Raw genomic sequence first — 19652 nt, forward strand, 5'->3', positions numbered from 1 at the left:
TCATGGTGAAAACAGAAGGGGTGGGTGGGAAGGGGGTTGCCGCCGGTGACGGTCACGTGACCGCCCAGGAGGTGTAAACACGGATCGGATCAGGCTGTGACTCACAAACAGGCGGATTTTTGACTGAGGTCACAAACACGACTCCAGGAATAGACTCTAAACACTGGGGAGGAAAATAACCCGGGAACTGATCTTAGATCTGTTCAGTCAGCCGCATTCAGGCACCAACGAAGAAGAAGAAGAAGAAGAAGAAGAAGAAGAAGAAGAAGATTTTTTTTTTTGATTTTTGCAAAAACACTTTAATCTCATTCAAACATTTTGCAGTTTTACATTAGATGAAAGCATTTAAGTGCCTCAAAACATCTTTTCCAAACAAACTTCAATCACATTTAACATGTAGAACATTTAGAACATTTAGAACATTTTACAAATTTTCATCAGATGAAATTTCAAAAATATGAAACACTCAAAAACATTAACCACCAAGAAACAAAGGGAAATACAATATAAGAATTAGTGCATTATAACAGGAAGTTTGCAAAAGTGAGGTGGTCATCAACTAAAGTGCATAGGACATTTTTGTAACACCAGATGTTCCTAAAGTTATTCAGGTCTTTTGTCAATTTATAGAAACCAAATTCTAGTTTTAAGCGAAGAAGAATCAGTCGACCTTCATTTATTTCTCATAGTTGGGTTCTTGAGGGTCTTGGGAAGGTTTGAACTTCAGCTTCACATCTACAAGAGATGGTGGAGATGTGTTTGTAAGCTGTTTCTGTTGTGGAGCCTTAACGAATGATGTTGCTCAGCTGCTCCGGCTCATCTGATTGGCTGAGATGTTTGAAGGCGGAGCTTCATCCTGATTTAGACGTCCACATCGGGATGAGGAGTCAGAACCGGATGACGCTGGGTGACAGAGGTTTGTGGTCAGAAACCCTGATCTGCTCCTCATGTGACCGTGTGATGGACAGGAACAGCAGACACACACACACACACACACACACACACACACACACACACACACACACACACACACACACACAGCTGTCCTGTCTAAACATGCACTTAAGAGGATCTCGAATAAAACACGAATGAAACAGCTGGAGGAGCATCAATGCTTCCCTGTAGACTCATGGGACATCGGTACCAACCTGTTCACTTCCTGTCTGAGCACCCATGAACTTCCTGTTTGCGTCAGTAGACATGAGATGATGTAGAGATGAACCAATGGTAATCCGGCTGCTTGTGGAGCGTCTGCGTCTGATGGGAGCGTCGGATCAAAGGAATGCTGACGGCGTTCGGGGGAGGGGCTCAGAGTTTTTGGACCACTGGGCCGCCGTCCGAGTCTGGGACTGATATGATGATGATGTCAGAAGGGAGGAATGCTTTTTCCCACAGCAGTAATTCTGCCGTAGAAGATTTTCATCTGTTTTTAAGAACAAAGTGTATATAACATGTATGTATATAACAAGGTGCAAAAACTTGTTTCTTTATGTTGTTTATCTTTAGTTGTGTATGTGATAAACATGTAAATACCTGACCTCACAGTCACCTTCATCTCCACGTTAGCCGTTACTAGCATAGCACAGGCTAATATGACCATGGCCACAGCAGATATGAAGAACCTGAAGAAGAACCAAAGAGGTTCTCAGCGAGTCCGCCATCCATCCGTGCATCCGTGTCTTCAGACATTCGTCATCCGTCGATGGTAGAAAATGTTTTTTGTGGAGAATCGGGACAAACCCAAAGTGTTCTTAAATCATTAGCGTCAGCTATTGTCTCTGAACCGTCGCCAGCCGGAGTCCTGGCCCGGGTTCAGACGTCTGGTTTGGATTGCAGTTTGCCGCTAATCTCCGCGTTGGATGAAGTGAGGCGGTTTTACAATCCAGACCTCCAGAACCCTCCTCAACGAAGACTGACGGCTGCAGTCCACAAGACGCTCCAGCTGTGTTTAAATTTATCTCCTTGTAGTTTTGTTTTATGAGGCTGTAAAGAAGGAGTTTGGACCGATCCCACCTCCACAGGAGAAGAAGAGACTGTTCACCTCTCATCCTGGATGTTCTTCCTCCATCTTCTTCGCTGACATAGAATGTGACAGAGGCCGGACTCGGACCTGACAGGGCCAGACCCGTCCGACATCGCAGAAGTCAAACAGGCCTCAAGCATCAGAATCTGTTATTCATGCAGGAGACAAAAGTGGGTCAGAACCACTGTCAGATCTTTAGACAGAGCTTAAAAATAAAAGAAGGAAAGAGCATGTACGTATTTTCCTGGACATGTGTGTTTTTGTCCTCAAACATGCTTACAGAGGCTGGAGGCGGGCCGGCGTGATTCAGTGCTTCCTCCTGAAGGTCGGGGTGAAGGAAAGACTTTGTTGATGGAGGAAGAAAACGATGGGGGGAGGGGTTTTAGTGTCGCAAATAACTCAGGGAAATGGCCGATCTGTGTCCTCTGTTCATCACGGACAGAAATAAATGTGGAGGAAAATGATCAGATTCCACTGCAACCTGACAGATGGTGGTTCTTAGGAAGAGCTGGACCTCATTAAAGCTTTTTGATTAGGAGGTTCCATGGGTTTGTTGTCGCCAACAAGCGCACGGAATGCCACAGAACATGCACTGATGAGGAATTATTCATAAAAACTACAAAAAATCCTGGACTTGACTGGGATCAATGGACTTTTTAATCTGTAGACTGATCGTGCAGGTCATTTTGGCCGGTTTCAGACTTTATAACTGTGTGTGTTTACTGTGGGAAGCCTATTCACATAGTAATAGTAATTATAATAATAAAGACCAGAGATTATTTTAAAGCTAAATTTCATCTGTAGTCCCTGTACAAGTGCAGAAATACATGTTTGGAGAAAGCAACAATCAGACATTCAAACAAACATCAGAAGAAGAGACGACGCCCATCTTTACATCGACTCCTGAATAGCTGTTTTTCCAGGTGCAGTGGTTTTTGTTTCGTATTGGGTTAGATAGAAAGGAATCAACGTGTCTTTGCTTCCTGTGGAAGATGACAGTTGAGTTTGTCAGTGAGTGAAAGCGACAGGTGTTTCCTGTCTGACGCACCTGTCTCTGAATGACTGGTGATTCGTCAGCGCGGTCAAACGGAACCCTTTGTAGCCGCGTGGTGACGAGTGGGTGAGTCACATCTCTTTAATCTCCCTCCTCCTCCCGCCCATTGGTGTGGGATAGAGGTTGTCATGTGAGCCGTTATCTGTGTGGTAGCCGGAGGTTTTTAAACGCGACACTTTCCATCAACAATCATTTAATGGTTTACTTTCTCCCCCTTTTTGTTTTCCTTTCCCCTCTTCCTCTCTCTCTTCCGTCTCCCCCCTCTCTGCTGACTCACAGGTGGTGTCGTCCCGTCAGAAAACACACTCATCTTCCGACATATGGCTGACAGCGGGGGGCGGACCGGGTGAGGGAGTTTCTAAGAGTTGGTCGTCCATCGATTCAGCAGCTGTGTTGAAGGCAGCAAGCGGTTCTCCTTCAGGAAGCCACAGCGGGTGGGCGAGTTATTGGGGGGGGGGAGGTTCCCTCCAACATCTCGCTTCCCAGAAGGACGAGCCTTGGCTGGGGCAATGTTCGAGCCTTGCCGGCCTCAGACTCGGGCCTCAGGGCTGCTCATTTGGAGGAGGGGGGTGATCTCCCCAGCTGGGTCCTCTGCTGTCGCCTTCCTCCACAGCTGTCATTAGTGGGTAATGAGCTGCTGCAGGAGAGGAAACGGAGACGCAGCCTGTGGAGAGAGGAGGAACGTTACAGCTGTTATTAGGAGGCCCGCAGAGGAATGCTTCCTCTACACCAGAGACGAACCCTTTAAAGCTCTTTGGAGTGCAAACATCAACGGATACTGACTTGTTTTTCTTCACACGCTGATTTTTTTTTTTTTTAAATGGTCACTATGGAAATAAAAAGCGTGATTTCTAGACGGTTTATGTCCCCTTAGTTGAGGGAATTTCAACAAAAACCCTTAAAGGTTGGATTGTTTTGTATAGTTTTGAAGCACATTGGTCGCCATGGCGGCAGCCTATCGTGTGGTGGTGAGCAGCGTCAGCTACTACAACAGTGTCGTCGTGGACCGGCGCACTCACTCCCATGCGGTGCACTACTGCTCCGGACCATGTGGGGCGATGTCCCAGGGACTGGACTGTACCGTTGCACACTGCGGCACATGCTCTGAGCTTCTTGTTGCACCTGACCCAACTTACATTGACCCAAACATCATAGACTCCCATAACATGATCACCCAGCAACTTCCTAACCTTGGTAAAATGAGTGTTACCATGGATACCAGTTACAATGGTGGTCTAGAGAGAGCAAACAGCAGTGGCAACTTGTCTTTTGCGGAGGACGGCCCCATGTGGCGCGGTAAAAAAAACCCCAGCGTTGGGGGGTCAACAGGAAACCTGAGCTCCTCAGGTAGTCTGAAGGATATTACTGAGGAAGCCATCAACCTGGCCAGTGGTAAGCTCAAGGAATTCTCTTTTGACAAGCTCCGCCTCTCATCATCCAGCCATGTCACCTTCCGTAAAGGTCGTAAAGTCCGTCCTGACTCCTTTAGCCGTCGTTCCACTGACCTGGAGATGATCTACGGCCACGTCAGCTCCCATAACACCTCTAACGGAATGACTAATGGCCTGACGAATGGAACAGCTGCGGGAAATGACGAGAACCTGCCACCGTTTGTACCAGGGAAAGGCCTGGAGGAGGTGAAGCTGAAAGGAAGCCCCTTATCGGCCATCACCAAAGCAGCCGGGGGATCGTCCAGTGTTGGGTCTTTGGACCAAAGTCTTAACTCGGTGGCTTCCTTGTACCTCAACACCTTGGGAGAGGAGAACCTGATTTCCCGTTTGCTGGAGAAGACGCGAGCCGAGGCGGGGCCTGGTGGAGCAGGCGGGGAGGACATCCGTGCATGCCTTGACATCCTCCTTAAATGTTCTGAAGACCTGAAGAAATGCACTGACATCATCAAGCAATGCATCAAACGCAAAGCCGGCGGAGGTCCAGAGGACGGAGGGGCCAGTCCCGACAGCATGTATCGAGCTGTGATGAGCCGTCTCAGCTCTTACCTGAAGAGACTTCCTCTGGAGCTGGAGGGAATCGGAAGTTTGGGAGGTAGCGGGCACAACGATCTCGCCGAACTGGTCAACACTCTCCACTCCATCCAGCCAGGGCCATTTTCACCAATATTTGGCAACGAACAGCCTCCTCGATATGAGGACGTTGTTCAGTCACCCCCAATCCCAAAGACTGCACCTCTGTCTGCTTCTCCTTTCTCTGTTCTGTCTTCATCTTCTCCCAAATCCGACTCCAAACTAAGTTCCTCATCCAGAGCCATTCCACCAATCACTGGGCAGCAACATCCACAACCTGTCTCACAACACACCCTTTCTCTACCCTCCGTCGCATCCAGATCCTCCCCAACACACTCCCCTGTGCCTTTTCGTACGTCCCCGACCCCACCCTACGCACACACCCCTCCAGCTTCCCCCATGGAGGCGTTGTACATCGAGGAGGAAGAAGCAGATTTGGACAAAACCTCGGAACAAATCTCGCAACATACCCCAAGCAGAGAGGTGAAAACAACCCAGAACAGAAATGGGACAACACTGGGTCAACACATGTCCTGTCCTCCGGTAGTCCAAAACACTAACGCCACTCGGCTTTCCTCATCTTCAGCACCTAAAGCTGTCTCTCATAGGAATGATGACATCGACAAGCTGCTGATGGACCTAGAGAATCTGTCTCAGAGTATGAGCCACCCCAGAAACAATGAACCTCCACTTCCGGCCAAAACCAGGAAGAGAGAAGGAGTCCAGAGGATCCCTTCCAATGATCCCAAAGTGGCCCAATTCCAATGTCACCGACCTGACAGCCAGCTGGCCATGAATGGTTCCAGGATTTCCCAGAGTGCTCCTCAGGGACAAGCTTTGGTGAGGGAGGAGGAAGATGGGGCGCTTCTATTGAGGATCCTGGAGAGCATTGAGAGTTTTGCCCAGGAACTGGTGGACTCTGGGGCCGGGAGCACGGGGAGCGCTGAAAAGAACAGCGGGAAGGAGCGAGAAGTGATGAGGCTCCTGCAGGACAATCTGGCCTCCACTGGGAGGACGGACACCCCTCTGGAGGGCCTGAATGCACCAGCTGCTCCCCCCACTCCACCCATAGATGAAGCCCCAGCTATACCGCCAAAACAATCCTTAGCAAACACACCTGCAGAATCACCTGCAGGATCGGAAAATGTGTGCATTGCCCCGTCGGAACTGGTACAACCTGCACCCAAACCTCCGCTGACACCTGAACCCCCAGCGGAGACGACAGATACAGAACTTTTTACAAGTGAGGCTGATCCAGAGTCAGTCCCCACATGTGTGACGCCTCTCAGCTTCAGTTTTTCGTCGCACTCAACCGAACCTTCTCCTGCTGCTCCGGTTGTCATCCCAGCTGTGGAAACTGCAGCTGGAAGAGACACCGGATCAACCATCCTCATCCAGCAGATTCCGGAAGTGATCAGAGTAAGTCAGACGTCAAATTAACACAAAAACTCTGCAGCCAGAGGTTCAATGTTCTTCAGGCTTGAATATTTGGAGGTTAAAACTGTTTCTAGTCAGAGAACGTTTCCTTATATTTCATGATTATGCAGGATCATAATACAGCAGAGTCTATTCTGAATGTTGCTGTTGCCATGGTGAAAAAAAAAATTAGACCAACAGTGTGAGAAACTGATGCTGAACCCAATAATAAGCATTAGTTTGCATCTTTTGGGGTCTGCAGCTTTAGCGTGTGTCACGTGACCAGCAGGACTAAATGCATGTTCAGTGGGCTTCCTCTCCAGGTTAAAAACACAAAAAATCTCACGTTAGCTGCAATGCTAGCTGCAGACGTGCTAACATTAGCTGGTGCATTGGCTGTAGACACGCTAACGTTAACTGCAGCACTGACTATAGTGTAACCTACAGTGTTTGCTACAGACATGTAACATCAGCTGCAGCATTCGCTGTAGATATGCTAAATTAGCGGTGGCGCTGGCTGTAGTGTTAGCTATAGTATTGGCTGCAGACATACTAACATTAGCTGCAGCATTGACTGCAGATGTGCCAAAATTAGCTGCAGTATGGCTGTAGTGTTAGCTATAGCATTAGTTGCAGACATGCTAATACAAGTTGTAGTGCTGGCTTTAGGTGCACTAGCATTACCTGCAGCACTGAGTAAAGACACGCTAACATTAACTAGAATGCTGGATGTAGTGTTACCTGCAGTGTTGGCTGTAGACATACTAATAGCAGCCTTAATGGCTGCAGATATGCTAAAATTAGCTCAGTACCGGCTGCAGATATGCAACAGTTAGCATTGTAAAGAACTTGTCAGTCAGGACTTCCAGGTGTCAGATCAGCAGGAACCGAGAAGGACTTCCTGTTCTAATTTATGTGGGATGTGTTGGTTTTGTGTTCATTATTTCAGGGATGTTTGTTGTTCTTTAGTGAGGGAACAACATGACCTAGTTTCAGTGTTTAGATTTGATTTGATTTTAATGGTAACTTTGAGGCCGGTCAGATTAAAATTCACCATGGACGCCCCAGAGGAAGTGGGGTGGGACGTGTTGGGGGGCGTGTCCTTTCCCATTACCCCTCGCTGGTTGTTTGTTTACTGTGTGACCTGACACCTGGAGGACATGTAGAACACCTATTTATACGGTCACCATGGCAGCTCCAGGTACATCCGAGCTCTTCGTCCCTCCATCCTTCCCTCCTCTTCTTCCTCCACGTCTCTTCTTTCATTCCTCCTCTTCCTCTTTCTGTCCTTTCACCTGCAGTCATACCGTGTTGACCGCCGCCACTCTTCCCGCGCTGTGATTGGCCGCTGTGTTATTTTGGGAGTGGGGAGTGACTGTTGTTGCCGTGTGGAGGGACCCAGTGAATGGTGCTGATTGGTGGGGTGTGGTGTAAGGGGGGGGGGGGGGTTATTGGCACGGCGAGTGTTAACGGTGTCATTACCCCCCACAGGGCGAGGTGTGAGGAAGCCTAAATCTGTCCACCGCCATTACAACGGCATCCTGCTAACAGACGCTCTGTCGCCACTGTGTGTGCACGCGCATGTGTGTGTGCACACACACGTGTGTGTGTGTGTGTGTGTGTGTGTGTGTGTGTGTGTGTGTGTGGTTCACAGCTGCGTTTCGGAATAGCTCCCTGACACCCAACACTCTGGGAATTATGCTAATATCCATCAGCGGCAGCTCCGCCTTCTGCCTTAATGGCGCATTAAGCTGTCAATCAATCTGTAACAAGGTTAGCCCCTCACACACCTTCACACACTTACTAACGATCACTCACACACACCTTGTAGCCGCGTGACCCTTTAGCTTCCTGTTTACTGGAACAGAACCATGGCTAGCGGCAACAACAGTCAGGAGAATTCCTGTTACGTGATTGTTGATTCTGGCCTCTGATTGGACGGTGAGAAGCTCCTGGACCTCAGGCATTTACTGTTTCTCCAAGTTAGCTTCCAACTGCTACTAGCTTCCAGTACTAGGTGAATGTGGCTGCGTTCAGGGTCCGTGGGAACTCCCAGTGTTTCCTCGGCGGGCCGTGCCCCAACCCCCCCGCCCCCTTTCTGTGTTTTGGGGAAATATTAGACCAGATATTTGAGCGCGTCTAAATCTGAGCTGTGTTTGTGTGTCAGCTGATGCTGACATGAGTTACAGACGCTCCTGGCTGCGTCCAGAGCCGCGGTCATGACGGCTTCATTAACCCAGAGTGTTTTCACCAACTGCTCTGGAGGCGTCGCTAAGCTAAGCTAAACGCTAGCTCACAGCTGACAGGGTTTCTCCCAGGGAAAGATGTTTTACCCAGAGGATTAAGCGTGTTGTGTCTGCTGTCTGTCATACTGCTGGGGGGTTCCTGTAAAGTTTTCCGTCTATGGGAGCATTAAGACACCTCCCCCCCCCAAACCTCCATAACCCCCCCACAGGAAAACCTGCCAGTGCATGCAGAAGCTAAGTAACAGCTGCTTTTGTGCCTCATCACCTGAATCTCCACAATGTATAATCTGAGTTAGCAGCTACTAGCCGCTAATGGCTGCTATCTCCTACTAGGTACTGTTACTATCTTCCATTAGTAGGTCCTACTTCCTTCTTCCTGCTAAATGCTACAAGTCATTGCTTGTTCACTGATCATAGGAGGAACAACAACAATGATATTTTTGCATTTGCATGGAACAGAGGGCAAAACTTGGGCAACGGTCCTGCCTTCAACAGGAGGTGGAGGAGGAGCTTCTAAGTCCTTGATCTTCTTGACTTCTGACTTCCTGCTCCGAATCTGGAGGGATGAATGAGACACAAAGAGGAAAAACAGAAGAAAAAAAAAAACCTAAGATGAGGAAGAGACTGGTGGTGATGGGATAGGGGGTGGAGTTAGAGCGTGTGTGTGTGTGTGTGTGTGTGTGTGTGTGCGTGTGTGTGTGCGTGTGTGTGTGTATGCAAGTGGAGAATGACATCATTCCTCTGTGGCTTCCACAGGAAATAAGGTCACGGTAGGAACCTCAGCCAAACACATACAATGACTCCCATACTGGGCCTGTGTGTCAGGCTTTCCTGTACACACCAGTGCAGAGCAGAAAACACCAGTATAGACCAGTACAAAGCAGACCAGACCAGAAAACACCAGTATAGACCAGTAAAGATCAGGACAAGACCAATACAGATCAGGGCAGACCAGTAAAGATCAGAGCAGACCGATACAGACCAGGACAGAGCAGAAAACACCAATACAGACCAATGAAGATTAGAGCAGACCAGTATAGAACAATACAGATCAGAGAACACCATTACAGACCAGACCAGTACAGACCAGACCAGTACAGACCAGACCAGTACAGACCAGACCAGTACAGACCAGACCAGTACAGACCAGACCAGTACAGACCAGACCAGTACAGTACAGACCAGTACTGTGGAATAATTCACCCCCACCACCTCTGCAAAACACTCTATGACATCATGATTCACCACAACTCACAGAGTCACCTTAAAATACAGTTGTTGCATCACTCTCTGGGTCTCCCTCTGTGTTGCCGTGGAAACCATGACAAAATGTTTATCAGTGATCTCATTGGCTGAGGGAATTCCCTCACAGCAATGACAAATCACACAGACTGAGAGGAGTTGAAATATAAAGGAGTGGCTCGACTCTCCCCTCTTTGTTCACTCCCCCTCCTCTATGAAGTCACCCCCTGCCCCAGCCTGGAGGTGGGGGTTTCTCCAAAACTGTGATGAGGGCTTGGATACACGTCACAGTGTTGAAACCTGCTCTCAGGATGATGGGGGGGGGGGGGTGGATGGATGGGGGTAGTGCTGGTCAGATGTGGTCCCACATGTAGGCATCTGCTGCCCTCTAGTGATGCAGATCCCCCCACCAGCGCCATCTGCTGGCGTCCTCAGCTACTGCTCCATCTCTGCAGCACTTTAATGAGACCAGTTTCAGTGGAAACGTCTGACCTCTGACCCCCCGGAGAACTATATACGTGTTTCTGGAGGCTGGTGTGTTTGATGAAGGCTTCATGGACAGATAGATGAAAACTTTCATGGATCCCAAAGGAATTTTTTGGAGTCAGGTGATCTTAAAGAAATAAATTCAGACTAATAGAAAGCAGACGAATATAAGCAGCTTAAAAACAGCTGTGACAGTCGTAATAAAATAAAGAGGCACAGTGACGTAACAGAGGGTAACCCCTATGTGCCTCATTTACTCTTTGAACCCCCCAGGCGGTGCTGTTATCCAATCCGGATGTTCAGGTGTTGGTGCCGCTGAGCATTCTCACATTCCTCCATCTCAAAGCTAAAGGTCTCCTCATATCATTGCAGTTCAGCTGCTCTGCTCCATCATTGGCTGTCTGAAGTCGTGTCACCAGTGTCATGGTGGGCAGTGGTGTACACAGTGAACATCTGGTCACACCTACGTTAGTTACGACTACCTGTCAGACGACACAAAGGGAAATAGTGACCCACGGAGGGTGTTGGTGATGTGGTCCCACATAATAATAATAATCCCTTAATATTATTATTATTATTATTATTATTATTATTATTATTATTATTATTATTATTGGTATTATTATTATTATTAACATTATTATTATTGTTGTTATTATTATTATATCAATATTATTATTACTAGTAGTACTATTATTATATTATTCTTATTATTATTATTAATACTACTACTATTGGTAGTAGTAGTAGTAGTATTAAAGTATGAAAGCATTTCTGCTGAAACAACAGTTTCATGTTCTAATAATACTAAAACCTGATCCAAGTCCTTGGAGTTCATGTCATTGATTGAATATGAGCTGATGATTGGCTGACACACACACACACACACACACACACACACACACACACACACACACACACACACACACACACACACACACACACACTGCTCAGTCCGCAGTGTGTAAAATGATCAGTTTAAATATAGAAACTGATTTCATGTTTTTTTTCTGTCTCAAGCACTGGGTAGACCTTTTATACACACACAGACACACACACACACACAGACACACACACACACACACACACACACACACACACACACACACACACACACACACACACACACAGGTTGTAAACATGTTTAAAAATATCATTGAGGAGATCTCTGATCAGGTAATCAATCACATCATTGATCTGGATGTGTTTTCTCTGTTCATATGACTCAAATCTTTATGGGGTCCTCAGCTGAATTTGAACTACCCCCCCCCCCCAAAAAAAATTATTACATTATTATTGCTAATTAATTAATTAAAGGGTTAGCTGCTGTGATTCAGGCAGAGGTCATGTGATTCAAGTGGAAGTCATGTGATTCAGGCCTGTTTGAGTACTCACGGTTTCAAATAAGTGATAATCTTCTGATCGTAATGAATTTCTCTTTAAATCATTTCGAGATCTTCGTGGAAATATATCGATAATTGTGATTATTGGTGATTGTTTGTGGATCTGGGTGGGTCTCCTCTGATGTGAATCAGGTTGCTGTGACATTTCAACCTGAATAAGTTGTTGAAATGAACCGACCCATGAGGTGCCGACCTGATGGATCACTCCTGGGGAGGGGAGGGGGGGGGACACTCTGTCCCACCAGCTGTCACCTGACACAACTGTCCCACATACCGCAGTGTACACCCCAGTCGTCACGTCCCACATGACGATCGATCGATCAATCAATCAATAGAGGAGGTGAAAAGTAAAATTATCTTCAAATGAATGGTGCGGTCCAGATGGGAGGAGCTTCCCTTTCATAAATGTTTTCACCCTGACGCTAGAGGGCGCCACAGGACAGACGTCCTCATATCTGGGGGGGTGGGGTGGTTCAATCCTAAACTTTAGTTCATCTTCACCAGCTCTTCTCTGATTGGCTCAGACACATCTACATTTCACTCACTCAGTGACATCATTCATCACCTGTGATGATGTCATCCTCTCGTCGTCGTCGTCGTCGTCTGCCGGTTTTGATATCAGTCAGGTCACATGACATCTCGGGTAGGCGGGGCTTCGTCTTCAGGAAGTTGAGATTATAGATGTGGAACCACAGAGGGGCGGAGCCTCTGAGGTGTCAGCTGGGCATCAGGCGCCGACTGCTGATTGGTCGCTGGGTTGGTGAACATCTGTTTGCAGGAGCTGCAGTTGACTTCGGTCAAAGACCCCCCCCCCCAACTCCACGGGTCAGCCACTTTGGGTGTGTGTGTGTGTGTGTGTGTGTGTGTGTGTGTGTGTGTGTGTGTGTGTGTGTGTGTTGTCAGACCCGTGGCTCATGTTTCAGTCTGTCAGAGCCCAGCTCGCAGCAGCTGGCACCAGAGACCACCGTCCACCGGGGGGGACGCCGGAGCTCCTGTAGCCCACAGAAGAGGCTCACGCTGGGGGGCAGGGAGCGTCTGGTTCCGTCGGTGGTCCTGGACGGCAGTTCAAAGGGGGCCGGGCTCCGATCGGCCCCTGGGTTATCGGTGGTACGCGTGGCGTTCTCGGAGCTGTCACATTGGGGTCGTCTGATTGGCTGCTGGATCGCCGAGTTCTTGGCTAGTTTCTGGGCCATCGCTGTGTCAGTAGCCGGACCGGGGGCCTCTTCTGGTGGGGGGTTTGCCGGCTCGGCCCCCACCATGATGATCAAGGAGACGTCGTTGCGAAGGGACCCCGACCTGAGGGGGGAGCTGGCCTTCCTGGCCCGGGGGTGTGACTTTGTCCTGCCGTCCCGTTTCAAGAAGAGACTCAAGTCCTTCCAGCAGCAGCAGCAGGTCAGTCGGGTCGGGGCGAACCGGGGGGTCCTCTGGACTGGAGTGTGATGGTGGACAAGGACAGCGGGCCAGCGCCGCGGCGGTGACATGTCTCGATACGGGGGGGTGGGGGGCGTGGAGCCCCACTAGGTATTAATAGAGCCGGGGCAGGAATAGAGTGGTAGAATGAACCGGAGCAGAGAGGGAGGGGCAAGGACCTCCAGCTGTCCTGTTCAGTACCACCACCGTCCAGGAGTCCAAACCAACGAGCGTCCTTCTCCGTTCCCTTGTCCTCCTTCCCTCCTCTCCTTCCTCCTTTCTGTATCTGGTCCACATCTAAATAAGTTCAACAAGCTCACCAGAGGAGTTCACGATATTTCGGTTTTTAGCTCCACCGATGGCATTGGCGGGAGGTCATGTGACCACTCATATCTGGGTAATGTGTAGGAATTCAGGCTTAATTCAGGTTTAATTCACGTTTTTAGTGTTTTAAAGGTTTATTTTTGGGGGTTTTAAATTCTATGTATGATCATGTTTGAATTTTTGTTTATTCTGTCAATTATGGGGTGTGGGCGGGGCTTATTTTTAGCATTGAAAACCATCTTACCTGAAATGAAGAGACTCATTGGCAGTCTCTACCTCGAGTCTGAGATCTGCTTGTGTCGTGCGATCTTCGCCCAATCATTTATTCCGATGTGCTGGAAAGTTTACGCCTTGATACCCCTCAAGTCTCTGAGGACAACGTTCACCTGTCCCATTTAGCATAGTTAGCCTAGCTTCAGTTCTCTGTGCTAACCGCTAATCTCAAGCTAGAGTTGGCGTCTCGCATCAGCTCGCAACATGAGCTAGCAAAAAGAAAAACCTCTTCCTTCCCAGGAGCGTTCAGCCAATCGTTATTGATTGCCTCCAACCGACCAATCAGGAGCAGCTCCAGCTCCTCTGGTCGGTGAGGTTTTGGTCAGACTGGAAGCATCCAGATGTTTTTACTCCAGATCTCACAACCATCTGATTTTTCCCTGTAGGTGATTTTAGAGAATGACCTTTGACCCTGGTCGCGTTCTTTCAGGTCCAGTCCAAACCAGAGAAGAAACCAGGCACACCTCCACCCTCTCCAGCCCCCGCCCCAGCCTCCCCTGCCCCAATAGTGCGCTCCCCTAGTCCTCCCCCGGCTCCCCTCGTCGTCACGCCTCCTCCGCCCGCCATCAACATTCCCAGGTTCTACTACCCCTGCGGGCTCCCCGCCCTGGGCGCCGTGGCCAATCATGACGCAGCCATCGCCGCCATCGAGGCAGCGTTCACCGAGTTCGATGAGGAGAAGGCCGACATCTACGAGATGGGGAAGATCGCCAAGGTGGGATCGGACGCTTGGTTAGCTCTGACGTCAAGCCAGAGCTAAAGCTAACAGTTGTGCGTTTCTCCTCAGGCATGCGAGTGTCCGCTCTACTGGAAGGGCCCCATGTTTTACTCAGCGGGAGGAGAGAGGACGGGCTTCGTCTCCGTTCACGCCTTCATCGCCACCTGGAGGAAGTACGACGCATGTACAGCTGTGACAACGGCTCGCTTATGCTAGCATGGCCGATCATCTTTACTGATGATGTCACATGCTCCTCCTTCCCCCTCAGATTGCTACACAGTTGCCATGACGACTCGTCCAGGTTCGTCTACCTGTTAGCTAAACCCGGCTGCAGCTACCTGGAGCAGGAGGACTTCATTCCTCTCCTCCAGGTGGGTCGAACCATTTGTCTGCAGGGGTGGAAAGTAACAAAGTATTTCTACAAATATCAGTACTTCATTATTTTGTTTTTGATGTAAAAGTAATTATAATGATTATTTATGTGTGTGTGTGTGTGTGTGTGTGTGTGTGTGTGTGTGTGTGTGTGTGTGTGTGTGTGTGTGTGTGTGTGTGTGTGTGTGTGTGTGTGTGTGTGTGTGTGTGTGTGTGTGTGTTCAGGACATTGTGGACACACACCCTGGACTGACCTTCCTGAAGGATGCGCCCGAGTTTCATTCCCGCTACATCACCACGGTAACCAGTAGAAACCATCTTTTAGTAGTTTGTAGAGCGTAATGGAGCTTGTATCTATTATTGATCAGGTATAGTGATGACGGTCTGAAGGAAACACAGTGTCTTTTTGGATCAACTCATTTCTAAAGATCCAGGTGATGATCTAGTGGAGCATCCTGATCCTGATCCTGATCCTGATCCTGATCCTGATCCTGATCCTGATCCTGATCTGGATTCAGTGAAAGTACAGCAGACAAGACCTTTAAGAAGAAAAAGTGTATCGCCATCTAGTTTATGTAGGTTAATAATGAGAACAAACTGATCCAGATTCTAGAAGCAGGTTTCCATGGAGTCACATAAGGATCAGCCAATCAGAGCGCTGCTGGTTGAGGTGACATCATGGAGGAACTGAGCTGGAGTGACATTTATTCCTCATTTATCTCCTATGATACTCTATTATTCCTCTGACTCAGCCTCGTATTTTTAACCCGTTCAGAACCAGAAAAAGTGATCCTCCAGAGGAGGGATCACGTTGCTTTAGGACAGAAAACTGAGGATGTAAATGCTGAAATATATGGAGGACGGTGGAGGAGGTGTAGAAATGGAGAAAATGCCCGGACTACCTTAGGATCAGTCGTCCTCTAATCGGAAGCGTTTGGACTTGTCTGTCCTTCCAGGTGATCCAGCGGATATTTTACGTGGTGAACCGATCGTGGACGGGTCGTATCACCATGATGGAGCTGCGGCGCAGTAACTTTCTCCAGACGTTGGCCCTGCTGGAGGAGGAGGACGACATCAACCAGATCACGGACTACTTCTCCTACGAACACTTTTACGTCATCTACTGCAAGTTCTGGGAGCTGGACACCGACCACGACCTCTACATCGACCCCAAAGACCTGGCGCGATACAACGACCACGGTAAGAGGACCTGAGTTCTCTTATGAAATCACCGTGGTTACAAGCTCGCAGCACTGTTTACAGGTGGGTTTGTTCTTCCCCTCCTCTCACAGCGTCCTCCAGCAGGATCATCCAGTGTCTGTTTTCGGGGGCCGTCACTCGGTAAGTGGAGACGTTTGAGACAAACAGCTGATTGCTCTACCCTTGTGGAAGCGCTGAGGGTGAATAACTGTCTCCAGGGGCAACGCCGTTCAGAGGGAAGGCAGGATGAGCTACGCTGAATTCGTCTGGTTCCTCATATCTGAAGAAGACAAGAAGAATCCCACCAGGTAGCCCAGAATCCCTCAGGGTCAGTAGCTGTTTCGTCTTTCAGCTTCATTCACGTGCCTTTCCTCTCCAGTATAGAGTACTGGTTCCGCTGCATGGACACGGACGGCGACGGCGTTCTGTCCATGTTTGAGCTGGAGTATTTCTACGAGGAACAATGTGAGAGGATGGAGAGGATGGGCATCGAACCCCTGCCCTTCCAGGATTTGCTGTGTCAGATGCTGGACCTGGTCAAACCTGAGAGCCAGGGTGGGTGGCGTCGCTCCTCATGGGGGAAGCTGATGTTTGGTTCAGTGAAGTTAATCAATGATTGCGTTGGTTTGCAGGTAAAATAACCCTCGGCGATCTGAAGCGATGCCGGATGGCTCATATTTTCTTTGACACCTTCTTCAATCTGGAGAAGTATCTGGACCACGAGCAGCGAGACCCGTTCGCCGTGCAGAAGGTGTGAAGTTATCCACAAAGCCTCGATGCTTTGTGGATTTTCTTTTTTTTTCCAATTTAGCACTCGCGTGTTGTGTTCTGCGTCCTGATTGGCTGCAGACCAGAGTCAATCTATCTAGTTTGTGCTGAGTAAAGCTCAGAATGCGTTCAGCTTTTCAAATTTCCATAAATCATCGATCGCCAGAAGTGATGTTTGCAAGTTTTCTCCCAAACGGACGACAAAACTTTGCATCCTCAAAGGCACGCGAAAAAGCTATCCAAAAGATGCTAACCATTGCACAAAAAGTTGGACTTCTGGACACCATCACGGAATAAATGAATCTTCAGTTTGTTTCATAAAGAAAGAATAAAACAGCACAACAGCAGCAACAAGTTACAGGAATAAGGATGATAAAAGGGTTTTAAATGTCCACAGTAAGACTATCTTAAAGTCTGGTTTAGCTTTGTGGCTGCAGGAGAAAGAACATTATGCTGGATACCAACATTATTCACATGTAATGATGATAATCTGACAGATTTTTCTACTCAGCTTTGAACTTTGAGAGAGAAAACAAGAGAGAAAAGTGTGAAAATGTTATTGCCTGTGTGAGAATAGTGTGTGAAGTGTGTAGTGAGGATTTTTTTAAAAACATGCGTGATAATTGACATATCGCCGGTTATTTTTAGAACGTAACTCCTGGGATAAATGAGGGACCACTTCATTTAGATGTAAAAATATTTATTTTGAAATGATCTCCTTCCTAACATTGGAAAATACAACAGTTTCATGTCTGAAGGGAGTGTTTTACAGACAGAAATGACTGTTACATCACTCTTGATGTGAACTTTAGGATTCACTTCACCCTCCAGGACAGCAGGTGGCGCTATGAGCTACAATAGAAGGGAGGCAGCCTCTCAGTTAATACTGCAGGGACATTGTAAGGTGATTAGCCGAGCTAAACAGTGACCAAGCGCTTTAAACTGACTCATGGCGCCACCTGCTGTTGCTGTGGTAACCAGGATGAGGGGCGTGGTCACAGTTCATCACGTCTTTATGTGTTTCTGTTGCAGGACGTCGACAGCGACGGGCCTGAGCCGTCTGACTGGGATAAATACGCCTCAGAGGAGTACGAGATCCTGGTGGCGGAGGAAACTGCGAATGAACAGCTGCATGATGGGTAGACGAGTCATTCTAACACACCTCATGTGGTTGACTCCGTCTGTTCTCCTGCTAACCAGACGTGTCCTGTGTCCTCAGGTCGTTCGATGATGACTACGAGTCCGACGAGCTGCCGGTTCCAGCAGAAGTTGGGAATAAAATGGAGAAACTGGTCATATCGGACCTGACGGCGTGACGTCGCCATCCGGGGGGGGGGGAAAAACAGACAAAGTCTCCTCAGAACCAGCGTCATGTGTGTGAAACCTGAAGGCAACACTGATGAGGGTCTGGTGCAATAACAGAGTTTGTACCTCCAGCTCCGGGAGAAGAGAAGAAGAAGAAGAGACAATCACCCCAAACTAGCTCCAGTCTCTTCAGAGGTGAAACAGCACCCCCTTGAGGCCGGTCTGAGGTGCTGCAGCCGGTTTCTGACCTGCGTCACTCACCAGAACCGGAAACGGCCGGTGATTCAATGTGTTCGCTCTATCAGGCCACAGCGAGATGCATGAACGCAAACACGTCCAACTCTCCGGTAGAGTCGACCACGTCGCCAATCCACACGCCGCTCTGCTCCTGCAGCAGCTGCCGGCGTCGTAACGGCGTCTCTGAAAGGGTCAGTTCGTCCAAACGGGTCAGCCAATCGTCCGGCTTTGGCACGGTGACAACATAGAGCTATGATGTAACAACAGGAAACCTTCCTGTCGTGTTATTAACAGAGACACTGGCTCAGAAAACAGGATCTGAACTCATTTCCTTTACGTTTCCTTTATCGACTTAGCGCAGGAGGCTAAATTAGCCCCTCATTTTGGGCAAACTGACCCTTTAACCCTTTAATGTTCTTGGTGCCGCTCTCACTGGGACGGGTTCTACCGCTGACCTCACTTTGATATGTCACTGATTGAGTGTAATGTGCAAACGCGTCGTGGTCGTTGCCATGGCGACGTGTGGGCACGTCTGTACATTTGCCTGACTGTATTAAACTACACACTAATGAGAATTAGCCTTTATGAATATAACAGCTGATATTTTTGGATGCTTGTTGTTTTTATGTGCAGTGCCACTGTGTGGTTCTGTATGAGGGGGGTGGGGGGGTAACTTATGTCAGAGGTGTGGGTGTGTCTTAGTTGGACTTGGTGGTTGGGGAGTCTGTTGTGTGTGGGGGGGGGGGGGCTCAGGAGGACTGATCTGACAGTGTTAGAAGAGCTGAGGCGGTCATGTGACCCCTGACTCTCGTGTTCAGCTGCAGGAGACAAGCCATGCAAGACTTTTATTTTGAAATGACACGTCTAGTGTGACAGAAGACTTTTAATTTGACACACTTCCTCTGTGCCGAGGAGACTGGAGGAGGACAACGTGTACGAAACACAATGTTTTATTTTAATTGCGTGGTTTTATTTCCTTTTTCTCCTTTCCTTTTCCTCTCCTTCTCGAATTCAGCCGTCCTTTCCTCAATCTTTTTCTCCTTCATTTACGTTCATCCGTCCTTCTTTCCTTCGTTCCTCTGCCTTGTTGCTGTTATTTGTTGCTTTTGTCTGCAGTTTTAAATAAAGTCATTTTAAGATGATTTATTCCTTTG

At 48.4% G+C, this 19652-nt stretch overlaps 1 protein-coding gene and 1 long non-coding RNA gene across 4 annotated transcripts; one reads left to right on the forward strand and one right to left on the reverse strand.

Moving 5' to 3' along the window:
- Positions 1–281: 281 nt before the first annotated feature.
- LOC137610590 (uncharacterized) lies at positions 282–3336 on the reverse strand. Of its 3 annotated transcripts, none has more exons than XR_011038523.1 (4): positions 2304–3336; positions 1550–2169; positions 1149–1349; positions 282–903 (listed from the first exon to the last, which is right to left on the reverse strand). It is a non-coding gene; the product is annotated as an uncharacterized lncRNA (long non-coding RNA). The 3 variants fall into 3 exon arrangements; XR_011038522.1 differs by having other exon boundaries at positions 1534–2169; XR_011038521.1 differs by having other exon boundaries at positions 1149–1423; positions 1534–2169.
- A 398-nt stretch (positions 3337–3734) lies between these two features.
- Positions 3735–19652, forward strand: LOC137610589 (serine/threonine-protein phosphatase 2A regulatory subunit B'' subunit alpha-like). Its single transcript, XM_068338250.1, has 12 exons — positions 3735–6517; positions 14329–14613; positions 14686–14789; positions 14885–14987; positions 15214–15288; positions 15945–16188; positions 16281–16329; positions 16407–16496; positions 16568–16743; positions 16821–16939; positions 17989–18095; positions 18176–19652. The coding sequence occupies exons 1-12, from the start codon at positions 4022–4024 to the stop codon at positions 18270–18272; spliced, it is 3945 nt and encodes a 1314-aa protein (XP_068194351.1). The 5' UTR covers positions 3735–4021; the 3' UTR covers positions 18273–19652.

This window comes from Antennarius striatus, chromosome 17 (genome assembly GCF_040054535.1).
Source record: "Antennarius striatus isolate MH-2024 chromosome 17, ASM4005453v1, whole genome shotgun sequence".
NCBI classification, from domain to species: domain Eukaryota; kingdom Metazoa; phylum Chordata; class Actinopteri; order Lophiiformes; family Antennariidae; genus Antennarius; species Antennarius striatus.

Excerpts from the sequence above, each read along its gene's own strand:
- LOC137610589 (XM_068338250.1), top strand. The coding sequence starts at position 4,022 with ATGGCGGCAGCCTATCGTGTGGTGGTGAGCAGCGTCAGCTACTACAAC. Across the intron at positions 16,744-16,820 it reads GGTCAAACCTGAGAGCCAGG|GTAAAATAACCCTCGGCGAT; the intron begins GTGGGTGGCGTC and ends GTTGGTTTGCAG. Across the intron at positions 18,096-18,175 it reads AATGAACAGCTGCATGATGG|GTCGTTCGATGATGACTACG; the intron begins GTAGACGAGTCA and ends CTGTGTCCTCAG.